Here is a 12330-nt window from a genome sequence, read left to right as displayed (position 1 = left end):
TAACCGATCATCGTCCAAACTTTAAACTTGAATTTTTAATTCATCCGGAATCGAATTCGAGTGTTTCTTGGCTCTAAATTGAAGAGCTCGACGAGAGGAACACAATGGTGCTTTCTGTTTTTGAGTTTGACGAGTCGGTTTGAGCCAAAGTCGGCTCCAATTCCAACAATCTCCCACATGAATGAAGATTCGAGGTTTACTATGATATATACAAACATACTATACTGACGTACTGATGCTAGCAGAGCTCATATGCGAATCTTCGCTGCATCGAAAGAAGGTAATCTTTCGACTTTGAACATTTTCTAGTGTGTAATTACAAGGTCTACACGGATGGCAATGAACTTTTCGTCTTGAACTGAGTCCTGCGAATCCTAAACCAAAATAGCTTTCACACAACTAATCCCTTACTTAGGTTCTCGTATGTGTTCATTTCGGTGCCGAACAATCTCGATTTCGTGTGTGCTTTAGAGAAGTCAGCCTAGACGACCTCCCACAGAAACTGGCACCAATTCACACACATATAAGTTATCCTTAATAAGGTATCATGCTATACCTCACATTAGAATCATTTTTTAAGTTTTGGGATTCATTAAAAGCTTAATGTTTAGTCTCTCACTGCAGGCAACATTATTTTCATTCTAGGAATGGGTAAGAGATAGAAAACTCTTACAGTGCTACTATCGAGTCAGGATGTAGCTTCAGGAATGGGATCTTTAGTCATCTAGGTAGGTTTTCACCATGCCTTTACTCATTTACTTTAGGCGTTCTTGCCACATTCCCCTTGATGATGCAATTTTAATTCTCTTGGTCACCCTTGTTCTATATGGATCTGCCAAGTAATTAGGATTTACCATAATTTTAATGTATACATTCCTTGAGAGCAATTGTTTTACGGTGTTAGTCTATTTGTTTTTAATCCTCTAGACTTACTTTATTTTTGTCTACGCAACAACGGTTTAGGTTCATTGCGCGCACTGACTTCAATCACAAACAAATATCTGCCAGGAAGTTCACCTATTTCATTTGCTTTCTCCAGAGCAATGAATCCATCAAGGCCTTTGGGATTACAATGTCGATCTAGCTATGCACGTCTGCCCTTTGAGGCATTTTGTGATATCGTAGCCCTTAATAATTTTCAAATCCACTCTTAGACTTTGTATTTGAGATTCAAGTGTTGTCAACATATCTTGAAGTTTCTTCGTTTATAATATGTACAACCAAATTATACGAGTATACTCAGATATCTAAGAACTATTTGTTACTCAGATAAATTTTTCTTAAAATTTACTTAAATCCAAGTATTTATGCTCATCGTGGTCCTTGAGTGGTTAATCTACCCTCTAAATCCAAACATGTTAGGAGCAAGGGTGGGAAACGGGACGGGCTCGGGCGCCCATGGGCACCAAAGTTCCAGGCTTGGACGTTTCGGGTTACTCTACTCTATGCCCATTTGATTAAACGAGAGGACTCGGGCCGGACAAAAATCTAAATCTCTTGCACAAAGCCCGCCGTGTGCACTAGCCCATAGCGGGTACTTCGAGCTACGGGCTGGTCGGGTTTCGGGTGCACTCGTAAGGAATATAATAAAAATTTATTCAGTAAATATAGAAACAGAGGGAAAATTTTCTTCAGCGAAATAGGTAGAAACCAACTCAATCATCACATGATTTGAAAAAAAAAATCCCTATTTCGTTGAAACAGAAGTTACAAAAGAAGTTATACACATTTAGGTCTACATAAATCATCACATTAAATGAAATAGAAGTTACAAAAGTTACAGATCTACAAAGAGAAGTTATACACATATAGATCATCACATGAATTGAAACAGAAGTTATAGATCTAAAAAAGTTTTTACAACCTTTAAGAAAAACAAAATGAAAGAAAACTTTACAAGAAAAAAATGACTTGCTTAAGAACCACTCAATTTCTTTTCGTTCTTATGCTCATCGCTCTCTGTCTCTCTATCTAAAGTGAGTAAAAGAATGCTATAACTACATTAATTGTCACCCTTTATTCGAGTTCTCTTACTCCCCTGCTTTCCCTCTCTCCGTCGGTTTTTGCTTCTGTTTTTGTAAGATTTAGCTCACTTCCCTCCCTCCCTCAAAGTCAGTTTGACACAACAAATGCAAGTCTCATTAAAACTGGGAATCGGCGAACTCTTCTAATCTTTCTATCTCTACAACCTGTGTGATGATGTTTCCATCGAGTAGAAGCAATGTTGAATGTGAAATTTACTTGAGAGATTTTCACTTCAACTATTATATTTGTATCTCGTTTTATGCTTCAATTGCTTAACTTATCAACACACTGGACATCCCCTCAAAGTCAGTTGACACAACAAATGCAAGTCTCATTTTACGCTTCAATTGCTTAACTTATCATCAACACACTAGACAATTCCTAAAACCCCTAAACTCAATTGACACAACAATGCAAGTTCACCACGCCTCGGTTTGTGGATATATACTGAAAAAGTGAAATCTACTGAATAAAAAGTTAACAAAACACGATTTACTGGATAAAAATTAACAAAACAGGAATTAAGAATCATCTCCTGAAATCTAATAATGAAAGTCTTGACATAAAAGGCATATCTGAAACTCAAAATATATGTCAAATCAATATAGCAAAACAATTACTACTAGATACCAGTTTCAGTTAAGGGCAACAGTTAAGGGCAAGAGGAACAAATTTTCCCAAGTTGCAGTCTAGTAAATCAACCTATACAAAATTCCTTGCCCAATATGTTTGACAAAAGACCAATACAAAATTCCTCGGGCTGATATGTCTCACAAAATTTACGTGCTCCGCGGGCACGAATTACACCATCATATGCTCACGTCTTGTTTCGCTTACAAAGGTAACAAGCTTGCTTACTAATTCTGCGAATTCAGTCGTAGCAGTTTCGACTGCATTAAAACTCACCCTTGCTTGATCCATGTTGGAATTCATCATATTATATGCTTCTAACATTTTACAAATTGTCTCATGAACTGGAAACGGTTCAGCATTTACTTGTTGAACATGATCATCAACAGGAAAAATACCTCCTCTACCACCATCAGGAGGAAGTTGAGGTCCAGGCACCCCCGACATCTCTACAGTAAATATAGGGACCATTTGAGTAATTGGTCCAATAAGGTTTTCTATACCCGCAGGGAACCTACGTGCCCCATTTTCCTTGTCAACTCTGCGAATATTAGAGCCTACATGATCAAAATTTGGATGATAAAAGTGATACTCACCATTAGGAATACTCTGACCACGGTGTATGCTTCTGTGGTACTCAACAAACCCCAATGATCTCACCTCTTTAATTAGCTTCCTCAAATCGACATTTTCGAATTCATTTCGAAATTTCAATGCATGTATATATAAAATTTTTTCATTCATAAATCCAATTGACTCTACTTTGCTATTCCAGATATATTTATATAAATTTAAGACAGTTTCAGATATTACACCCTTACCTTCAGGATCAACTCTAAGAAACTCTCCAGCTGCAAGAGGAAGGGCCTGAATAGCCTCACCAAACCTAAATCCATTCGGAAAAGCACTTTGATGTCGCTTTGAAACCTTACTCGAATTGTTCCACTTAAGATTGAAATTGGGATGATAGTAGTAATAAAACGATTTTACAACTTTACCACTTTTAGGTTCATACTCAGTGAATCCCATCCCTGCCAGCTCTTTCCTAAGCTTGCCAAAATCACACTCCCTAAACTCATCTTCAAAAGCTTTAGTATTGAAATACAATACTTCACCATTGACAAAGCCTATTGAACCTCTCCTGGTACGGTTAATATATTCGAAGACTTCTCTAAGCGTCACTGAGACTTGTCTCATGATGAAAAACCGGTGATGAAGAAAGATAGTAGAAATGGATTAGGTTTGGGATATAAAAGTAGAAGGAAGACCCTAAGAACGGTAACAAGATATATAAATAAGGAGGAGTTTAGGGTTTTTAAAAGGAAAGATCTATCGGCACACCTTCTTATTCTTTTACTCTTGGGCCTCTCCCACTCTTTACGTCCCCACGGATTGGGGCAGTCCGAGGTAGGGATGAGAATCTGTCCAGTCGGGTTGTCCGCATGACTTTAACTTCCCGGGCTGGTCTCGGCCGGGAACCAAAATAATATGTCCGTTCAATTACTCGGTCAAGTAAGGTCCGGTGGAAAGCACAAATTTCTTGACCATTGCCAACTTGTGATCACACGGCCATCCTCAATACTATCGGGTCGATCGGATTTCGGGCTCACTGACCACTAATCTTTCTTTTTTTTTTTGTTAAACTATCACTGACCACTAACCTAATAATAGAATAATGAATCAAAAATTAGTTTAAAGTAGTTGTCCGGTTAAACTCCACTAAAAAGGTTAAGGTAATCATGGACTACAACATTTTGATACATCCATTGTTTTAGATGTACAATACATATTTTTTTTCCAAATTTTAGGAACTCTTTCTGTTGTGATTTTGAGGTTTACTAGGTTTCCTCCCCGTCCTACGGACGGGAAAGATCCCTCTTGGCTAACGCCTGAGAAAATAAACAAATTTAGATTACAACATTCTTGTAAAGAGAATAAAGAAGATAATGGAGAATAAATAGGGAGAGATATTAATATAATAGATAGTCTAGGATTTTATAACAGCCATTAGATGTGATCTTTATGAAAATCCCAATAAAAATAGACGGTCAGACTTATCCCCTGGATAACCGACTGAGCTGTTTTAATATAATAGATAGTCAAGAGCATCTCCAACACAAAACTCAGAAAAATTTCTAGTCATCCTATGTGTCAAGTTCCAATTGAGATTCTCAATTCTAGGTGGCGAAAATAGAGATCCCCAAATTTTTGTCTTCAATACAAAACTCTAAACTTATCTTATTTATTTATGTTGCATAGGTATTTTTGTAAATAAATAATTAGTTATTTTACAGAGTATAGAAGACTCGATTTTTATTGGTTGAAAATATTGATGAGTTGGACAATTAGAAATATCTCTATTCCACCCTCGACACATCATCTTAGAGATTCAAATAGCGTGTTGCATTAGAGAGAGTTTTTAAGAAAAACTCTAAAAATCATATTTAACACTCAGAATTTTTAAGATTCAGAGCATCTCCAATGCAAAACTCAAAATAATCTCTATTTATCATGTGTGTTAATTTCCAATTGAGATTCTCACTCATGTGGGCGAAAATAGAGATCTTGAGATTTTTTTTTTTTGTCTCCAATGCAAGACTTTAGAATTATCTTATTTACGTATGTGGCATAGTTATATTTGTGAACAAATAATTAGTTATTTAGAAACATAGAAGACTTTCTATTGGTTGAAAATTAAATGACAACTAGAGATACCTCAAGAGGATCCTTTAGAAATAGAGTGTCCTAGAGTGTGTCCTCTTGAGACATATATATTCCACTCTCGATGCGTCATCTTAGAGATTCAAATAGAGCATTGAAGATAATTTTTAAGAAAAATCCTAAAAATCATATGTGATACTCAGAGTTTGTAAGATTGATTGTCTCTCTCATCAAAAAAAAAAAAAAAAAAAAAAAGATTGATTGTCGCATTGGAGATGCTCTAATGGCCATCATTTGTTATGGCTTAGTCGTAGCTTTTAGTCTAAAAAAGAAGGTCTGTCTAATATTTTAACCCATTGGGCGCACAAATCTTGGGTTAAAATTTTGAGGAAACATAAAAATTAGTTCGCCAAATTAATTTTTGCAATTATCACTTTCTTCAAGAAAACTAGTTAAGTAGAGAAGCCGAGTAGGGTCTTCTTCTTGAAGATGTTAGTATTTTGCTTTTGTTTTTTGTCTTTCCTCAACTTTCAAGTTAATCAACTAAAAATATTGCTCTTGCTTTGACTTTTCAAGTAATATGCACTTGAAGGTTAGTCAAGAGAGTTCCTCTCTGGTTTCCTGACTAATTTGTCTATTGATGCTTTAGATTTTCTAGGGTTTCTAATATTTTACTTTTCATTGGTTTAATTTTGTTGTTATAGACTTATAGTTTTTTTTTCAAAGCAGAAATAACATCTATTGATAGTTCGAAAGATTTACAGTGATGTTTGGGAAAGAGAGCATATAGGAAGACAAAGAGATATACAAGTTTTTTGTTTCCTAGTGCTAATGGCTAGAGAGTTAGCCATACTGTTTATAGACCTATTAACATAAACAAAAGATATTTTCTCAAAAGAAAGGGATAGCTGCTTTATATTCTTCAAAATGTGTTTTCCCCTTCATCTACCGATCTTGCTGTTGAGATGGTGGATTCTCTTGCTCTTTGGTTTCCTGTGCAATCCGATATAACAATAGCCAAAGCAGCAGTAAGAGATTGTCTAAGATAAGAAACATCATAATTAATTTTAATGAACCCTGCATTTGGAGCCTTCCATGTTAGATTAATAGTAGTCTGTTCTTGAGGCAAACAGTTTAAGAGGCATTTTGAGATTGCAAGTAGCTCTGGATAGATTTAGTCAAGTATCCCAGGTTAAGCTGTTTTCCTCTAAACACCAGATCACATCTGGATTTCCATAAGTGCCACAGACTAGTGACCATATATTCTAAATCAGGAACATTATTGAACCAATCTGTAAATGATGAATATGAGAGATCATTAACATTTATGCTAGTGAAGTTTCTTAAGGTGGCTTTAGTAACAGGACATTTCTGGAGAAAGTGGATTTGTGTTTCTTCATCTGAGTTACAAAGAGGGCAGAGAGCATCAATATCAGGCATATACTGTTTAAGGAGATATTTGAGAGGAAGAATACCGTGAGCCAGTTTCCAAAGAAATAAATGGATTATTGGATGTATTCTAAGATTCCAGATGGATTTCCAAAGAGCTGAATGAGTAGTAGGTGTATTCTGAAAAGCCAGAAACTTATCAGGAAGAGTGATCCATTTATCAGGGATGAATCGAAGAACATGGCTAAGAGGACTGGCTATAACTCTAAGATCAGATTCAAAGTGAAGACAGGAGGAAATGTGGGACATAACCACAGAGAAAATATCAAAGTGCAAAGGAATAGTGGCAGGATTGGTGTCCACATCATAGTTGTGTAAAATAAGAAGATAATCCAGCACAATGTAAGGCTTGTTAATGAGAACTCTGGTTTTATCTTTTTCTACTTGGAATTCAAAGATGAAGAAATTTTGCCTATTTGGAATGGGTTCAATAGTGAACGGAAAAGAGACTTTCCCATTTTCTTTTAAGTTGGTTTTGAATCTTATACAAGGGGATAAAATGATGGCTGCAGAGACGACCTATGAGTTTTCTATGAAGATTGAGAGTGTCTACAGATTGGGTAAGTTTCTTAGCAAGGAAAACAAGGGTTCTTTAGTAGCCGGGATAGTAAGTTTGTTTTCCATTTGATCTGCAAGCTGAGTTGCAGAGAGAAGGGTGGTTTTGGCTTGAGTTTTGGGATTGTTAGACATGAAGTTGATCTGAGTAATGATGGTGGAAGATGAAGGGGTGAAGTAATCGTCGGAGCTAGCGTGTAGAGTTGTAAGAATGGGATTTTTAGGGAAGTCACGCTTGCATGCAATCCATTCTCTGATGAGTACGTGTCGCAACTTGAAAGAAGAGCCCATAAATTCAGGGAATATGGGTTGGGATCTTGCTATTCTCGAAAAACCATCAAATAAACCTCCCGGTATTGCATGGTTACATAAAACCACTCGAGTGATCCAAAAGTTTCTTTTGATCAGATTGTGGTGAATACCCATTCCCCACAAAAGAGAGCAGGATGACGTCAAAAGGATGTCAAAATGAACCTCTTGAATGGGCATTTCATGTTTCCAAGCTTGACATCTGGAATATGGTTTTGACCGCCACTTGTAGGTTGTAGTCTTCATCTTCCCAACTACCGTCGGGACTTACACCTCACCTGAAAATTGAAAGATAAAAAAGAGACTAGAGGAGATTAAACAAAGGAGTAGAATAAGAGCTTACAGAGAAGATAATAGAATAGAAGGAAAAGAGATTAGGGGAAGAAAAGGTTTTGCTCCTTGCAGAATTGGGCTCAGGGGATCCCTTGCCTCCGATTATCTAAGGATAGAAATCAAGACTGTTAACACAGGTTTATTCAGTTGGTCATATTTCCGGCACTCATATTAATCCGGCCGTCACAGTTTATGGTGCTATCCTGATCCACAATGATGACGGTTGTAATTATTAGGGTTTGGGAGCCTATGCGTGGTTGATGAGGGTGAAAATGGGAGGAGCTGTTGACGTCACTGCAGAGCTTCTCTCTCCCCAAGACATAACAAATTGATCCTTTTTTGGAGATCCTATTTTTTGTTGTTATATAGTTAACTTTCTGTTTACATTTTTAGGATAAAAATGATCATATTATATATTTAGTCACTTGTTTTAGGGATAAAAACTTGGGAGGAAAATTATAAGGCCCAAAATTCGGGTCAAAATATCAAATGAAGTCCAACCCGGAATAATAATGCAAAAAAAAAAAAAATCCAAAAGTTGAAATTACAAAATATTTTTGAAAATTTCTGAACAAAACACAGTTTGTTCTCAACAATTTTGTATTTGCTCTCAACAATTTTGTAAATGTATGAACAAATTAGTTTTTATTCACACATAATTAAGAACATAATTATATATGTTGCCAACAGTTTCAAAAGTGTTGCCAACAGTTTAAAAATTGGATTTTTTTTACATTATTATTCCCGAGTGGATTTTTTTCGTATTTGGGCCCAAATCTTGGACTTTTCTTACATAGTTTCTAAAAAAACTTTACCTTCAAGATTGTTGCTATAATATAAGTTATTTTCAAGAATAGTGTTATAAATTGCTCCCGTTGTTATATAATTTTGCTATTACAGATTTAATCTTTGGTTATATTTGTAGCCCAAAAATATTTTGATCCAAGTCTTTCTGTTTCGATCTCAGTCTTTATGTTTATGTTATTCTCTTTTGCTTGTATGTGTTCTATTTATTTATCTTGTAAGTTCTTAGATTGACAAAGATTTTCGAGGAGATATGACCATACTACCCACTCTTGTGATAAAAGCATCTTACTAATGGAGACAGAAAATGAGTGTGGTACACCAGATGGAAGTGTTGTGTATGGTGCCTAGAGAGGTAAAGTTCAAAACATCTTGATGAATTTATGACACAAAGAAGCACGACTGTTTTGATTGTCCATCAACTGTTCGAAAATATGCTTCTTAAGAAGTTTGATATCAATTGCGATGTTTATCACTTAATTTTGGGTTATTTCCCTAATAGCCCCCAACTTTGTGACCGGTTTCCTGCCTAGCCCCCTATTTTGTCAAAAATACCCAGATGACCCCCTTTTTCAGATTCCGTTATAACACCGTTAACTAGTCATCATCTCTCTCTCTCATCCAACTCATCGCCTCTCTCTATCACCTCATCATCTTCACCGGCGAAGGTCGCCGACTGCCCAATTTTCCGGCCGACGACCTTCAAACATTAAAATATATATATATTTTAAACTCTCCTCCCTCTCTCTCTAAAAAAAATCTTTTTAAGAAAAAAAAAGTCTCCCTCTCTAGATCTGGTGAACCTTCACCATATCTAGAGAGAGAGAAAAAAACTTTTTTTTTAAAAAGAGAGCTAAGAGTTAAATTTTTTTTTTGTGTATGTTTGAAGGTCGCCGACCGAAAAATTGGCCGGCCAGCGACCTCCACCGGTGAAGATGATGAGGTGGCGAGAAGATGGTGGCAGAGAGAGGTGATGACTAGTTAACGGTGTTATAACGGAATCTGAAAAAGGGGGTCATCTGGGTATTTTTGACAAAGTAGGGGGCTAGGCAGGAAACCGGTCCCAAAGTTGGGGGTATTAGGGAAATTATCCCTTAATTTTTTGTTAGTAGAATTTTTTCAGTTTTCTTATACGGTTGTTTGCTTTCTTTGTAAACTTTTAATATCTTTTGGTAGATTTATTTTAATTCCATTGCAAATATTCATAATTTCTTCTTTGAAGCAACAAAGATGAAACACTTATTGCACTTGGATGTCGCTTCAAACTCAAGGTTAGTCTGTATGTTTTTTTATCAGATCTTCATTACGGAGAAATACTGATCATTCTTGGTATCATTTTGTTTCTCGCTCGAAGCCCTTTATTCTTGCTCCTTCCACCTCGAAAGACCATAACGGAAGGTATTTCTTTGTTTCGCCCTCTGAATTCGACCGAAGATTTCGGCTTCGTCGTTCATTCTCATGTTGCTCCTGTTGATCTCCCAAAGAGAAGTCCATCAATAAGATATGCTTATTACATTCTTATCGATTACTACGCAAGTGATTCGACTAGATTATTCATAAATACTGTTTCAGTGTAACTTATCAACCAGGTACAATGATTCTTCAATGATTGTAAGATTCATACGACCTCTTAATTAAAATGTATTTTGGTATTTTACTCAATAGATTTTTTCAATGGGGTTTTCAGCTTGGTGTTTTTGTATGTTTCGTTCTCTCATAATTCCATGTTTATAGGTAAGTGGTATGTCTCTAGCGAATTATATTGCGGCTAATGCATCAAAGCATGCTACTTATGTCCTCCGCACAGCTGGAAGATACTCCGCTAAGAGGTTCCGTAAGCCTCAACTCCTCATTATTGAGATATTGACAAACTTCCATTTGATGGATAGAAGGAAGAACAGAAAGAAGCATATGGTTGTTAGCATTGTGAAACACGCAATAGATATCGTTCATCTTCCTACTGATTGAAGTCCAATTCAAGTAATTGTAGATTCATTAACAGGTAACAGTTCTTCCAAGACTTTGTATATTTGAAGTCTATGCATCTTTCTTTTCTTTGGTTCTTTTCACATTCTTAATTACTTTTGAGCGACTTTAAAATAAAGTCTTCTGTTACTCAAACTCAGATAGATTTTATGTATACTTGAAGTGTTGAACTTGGCATATATTGTAGTGTTGTGGGCATTGTTACCTGTTAGAATATTATCTTACCATGATGTTGAAACCGAGCCCAACTCGAGCCATGACACTATTAAGTGCTAGGCACCAGGAGCCGACCCCATTCCCAAATAGAGTTGCTAGTTTTGAAAAATGCATACTCATCTATTAATGGACATAGTTAACTTACTTAGGCTAGGTATTAACCACTGAGTTTCATCTATTTCGTTATGATTTATGTTGTCACTCCAACTGTACTCATTACTTGTATTTCTTGAAATGTTAGTGGTTCATTTCCTCGACATCTCTATCAGTAGACCAAGGGAAGATGCTACAAGGATTGGTTCAACTGGCGTGGTAAGACGTCAAGTTGTTGATATCTCTCGATTGAGAAGAGTAAACGAGACAATATACCTCTTTAGCATAGTAGCCAGAGAGTTCTTTTAGAAACATCAAGACTATTGTTGAATGCCTTGATGTGGTTTAAAATATTTTTCTCTTTCTTCTTACCAACGAATTGAACCTTTTCTTGGAAGGTTGAGGCGTTGAGCTGTATATGAGGAGCTAATGAACCAATTTAAGTAAATATATGGAGTAAAACATCAAAGGCACGTTTGGTTGCATTTTAGGTAAGATAACCCGTTTCTAATATGATGAAAAACGGTGAAGAAGATAGAAATGGATTAGGGATTACAGTAGAACGAAGAGCCAAAGGAACCATGAAGAAGATATAAATAGATTAGGGCTTATAGAAGAAGGAAGAGTGTAAGAGCATCTCCAATGCAAAACTCAAAAGAAACTCTAAAAACTCTATCTTGTAAAACTCAAATGTCAAACTCTAATTTTTCTTTTTCCTATTCGTCAAGATTGAGATCCCCTGTGTGAAAGACTTCTCCAATGCAATATTCTAAAACTTAAACTAATGCTCATGTGGCATTATTTTTTTCATTTAAAAAAGTCCAAAAAATCCCAAGAATTTCAACCAATTTGGTCTATCCCACCGATTCCACGAATTCACCTTTTTTTATTTGGAAAATCTGTATGAAAGCCCTCCCAATCCGTGGTCATATAGGTAAGTATATAGGAAACACTTATGCATGTCCTAATTGTACAAAAACAGAAACTATTGAACATGCTCTTTTACACTGTACTTTAGCGAAAAATATTTGGTTTCACTTTAACATCATATCGACAAACATTGAATCTATATCAGAATTGATTTTTTCTTGGCAGGATCATAACCAAATCAATTACACATCGGACGATATACACTTTGACTTTGTTACCCTCCTTTGACATATATGGAAAACTAGATGCGACCATTGCTTCCAGCATACAACAAATAATACTAATTTTGTCATAAACCTTATAATGGCCTTCCCTAGAATCAACAGAGCCCAAACAAAA

The 12330-nt window shown here is 36.0% G+C and overlaps 1 protein-coding gene across 1 annotated transcript; it reads right to left on the bottom strand.

Moving 5' to 3' along the window:
• Positions 1 to 2546: 2546 nt before the first annotated feature.
• LOC147550944 (uncharacterized) lies at positions 2547 to 3928 on the bottom strand. Its single transcript, XM_086671962.1, has 2 exons — positions 3477 to 3928; positions 2547 to 3104 (listed from the first exon to the last, which is right to left on the bottom strand). Exons 1-2 carry the CDS (start codon positions 3850 to 3852, stop codon positions 2827 to 2829), a joined length of 654 nt encoding a protein of 217 aa, XP_086528088.1. The 5' UTR covers positions 3853 to 3928; the 3' UTR covers positions 2547 to 2826.
• Positions 3929 to 12330: the final 8402 nt, after the last annotated feature.

This window comes from Eschscholzia californica, unplaced genomic scaffold, assembly GCF_041429995.1.
Source record: "Eschscholzia californica isolate CP2 unplaced genomic scaffold, dmEscCali1.0.p SCAF_3, whole genome shotgun sequence".
Lineage (NCBI taxonomy): Eukaryota > Viridiplantae > Streptophyta > Magnoliopsida > Ranunculales > Papaveraceae > Eschscholzia > Eschscholzia californica.
The sequence above is the reverse complement of the archived record's forward strand: the minus strand, read 5'-3'. Positions and strand labels throughout refer to the sequence as shown.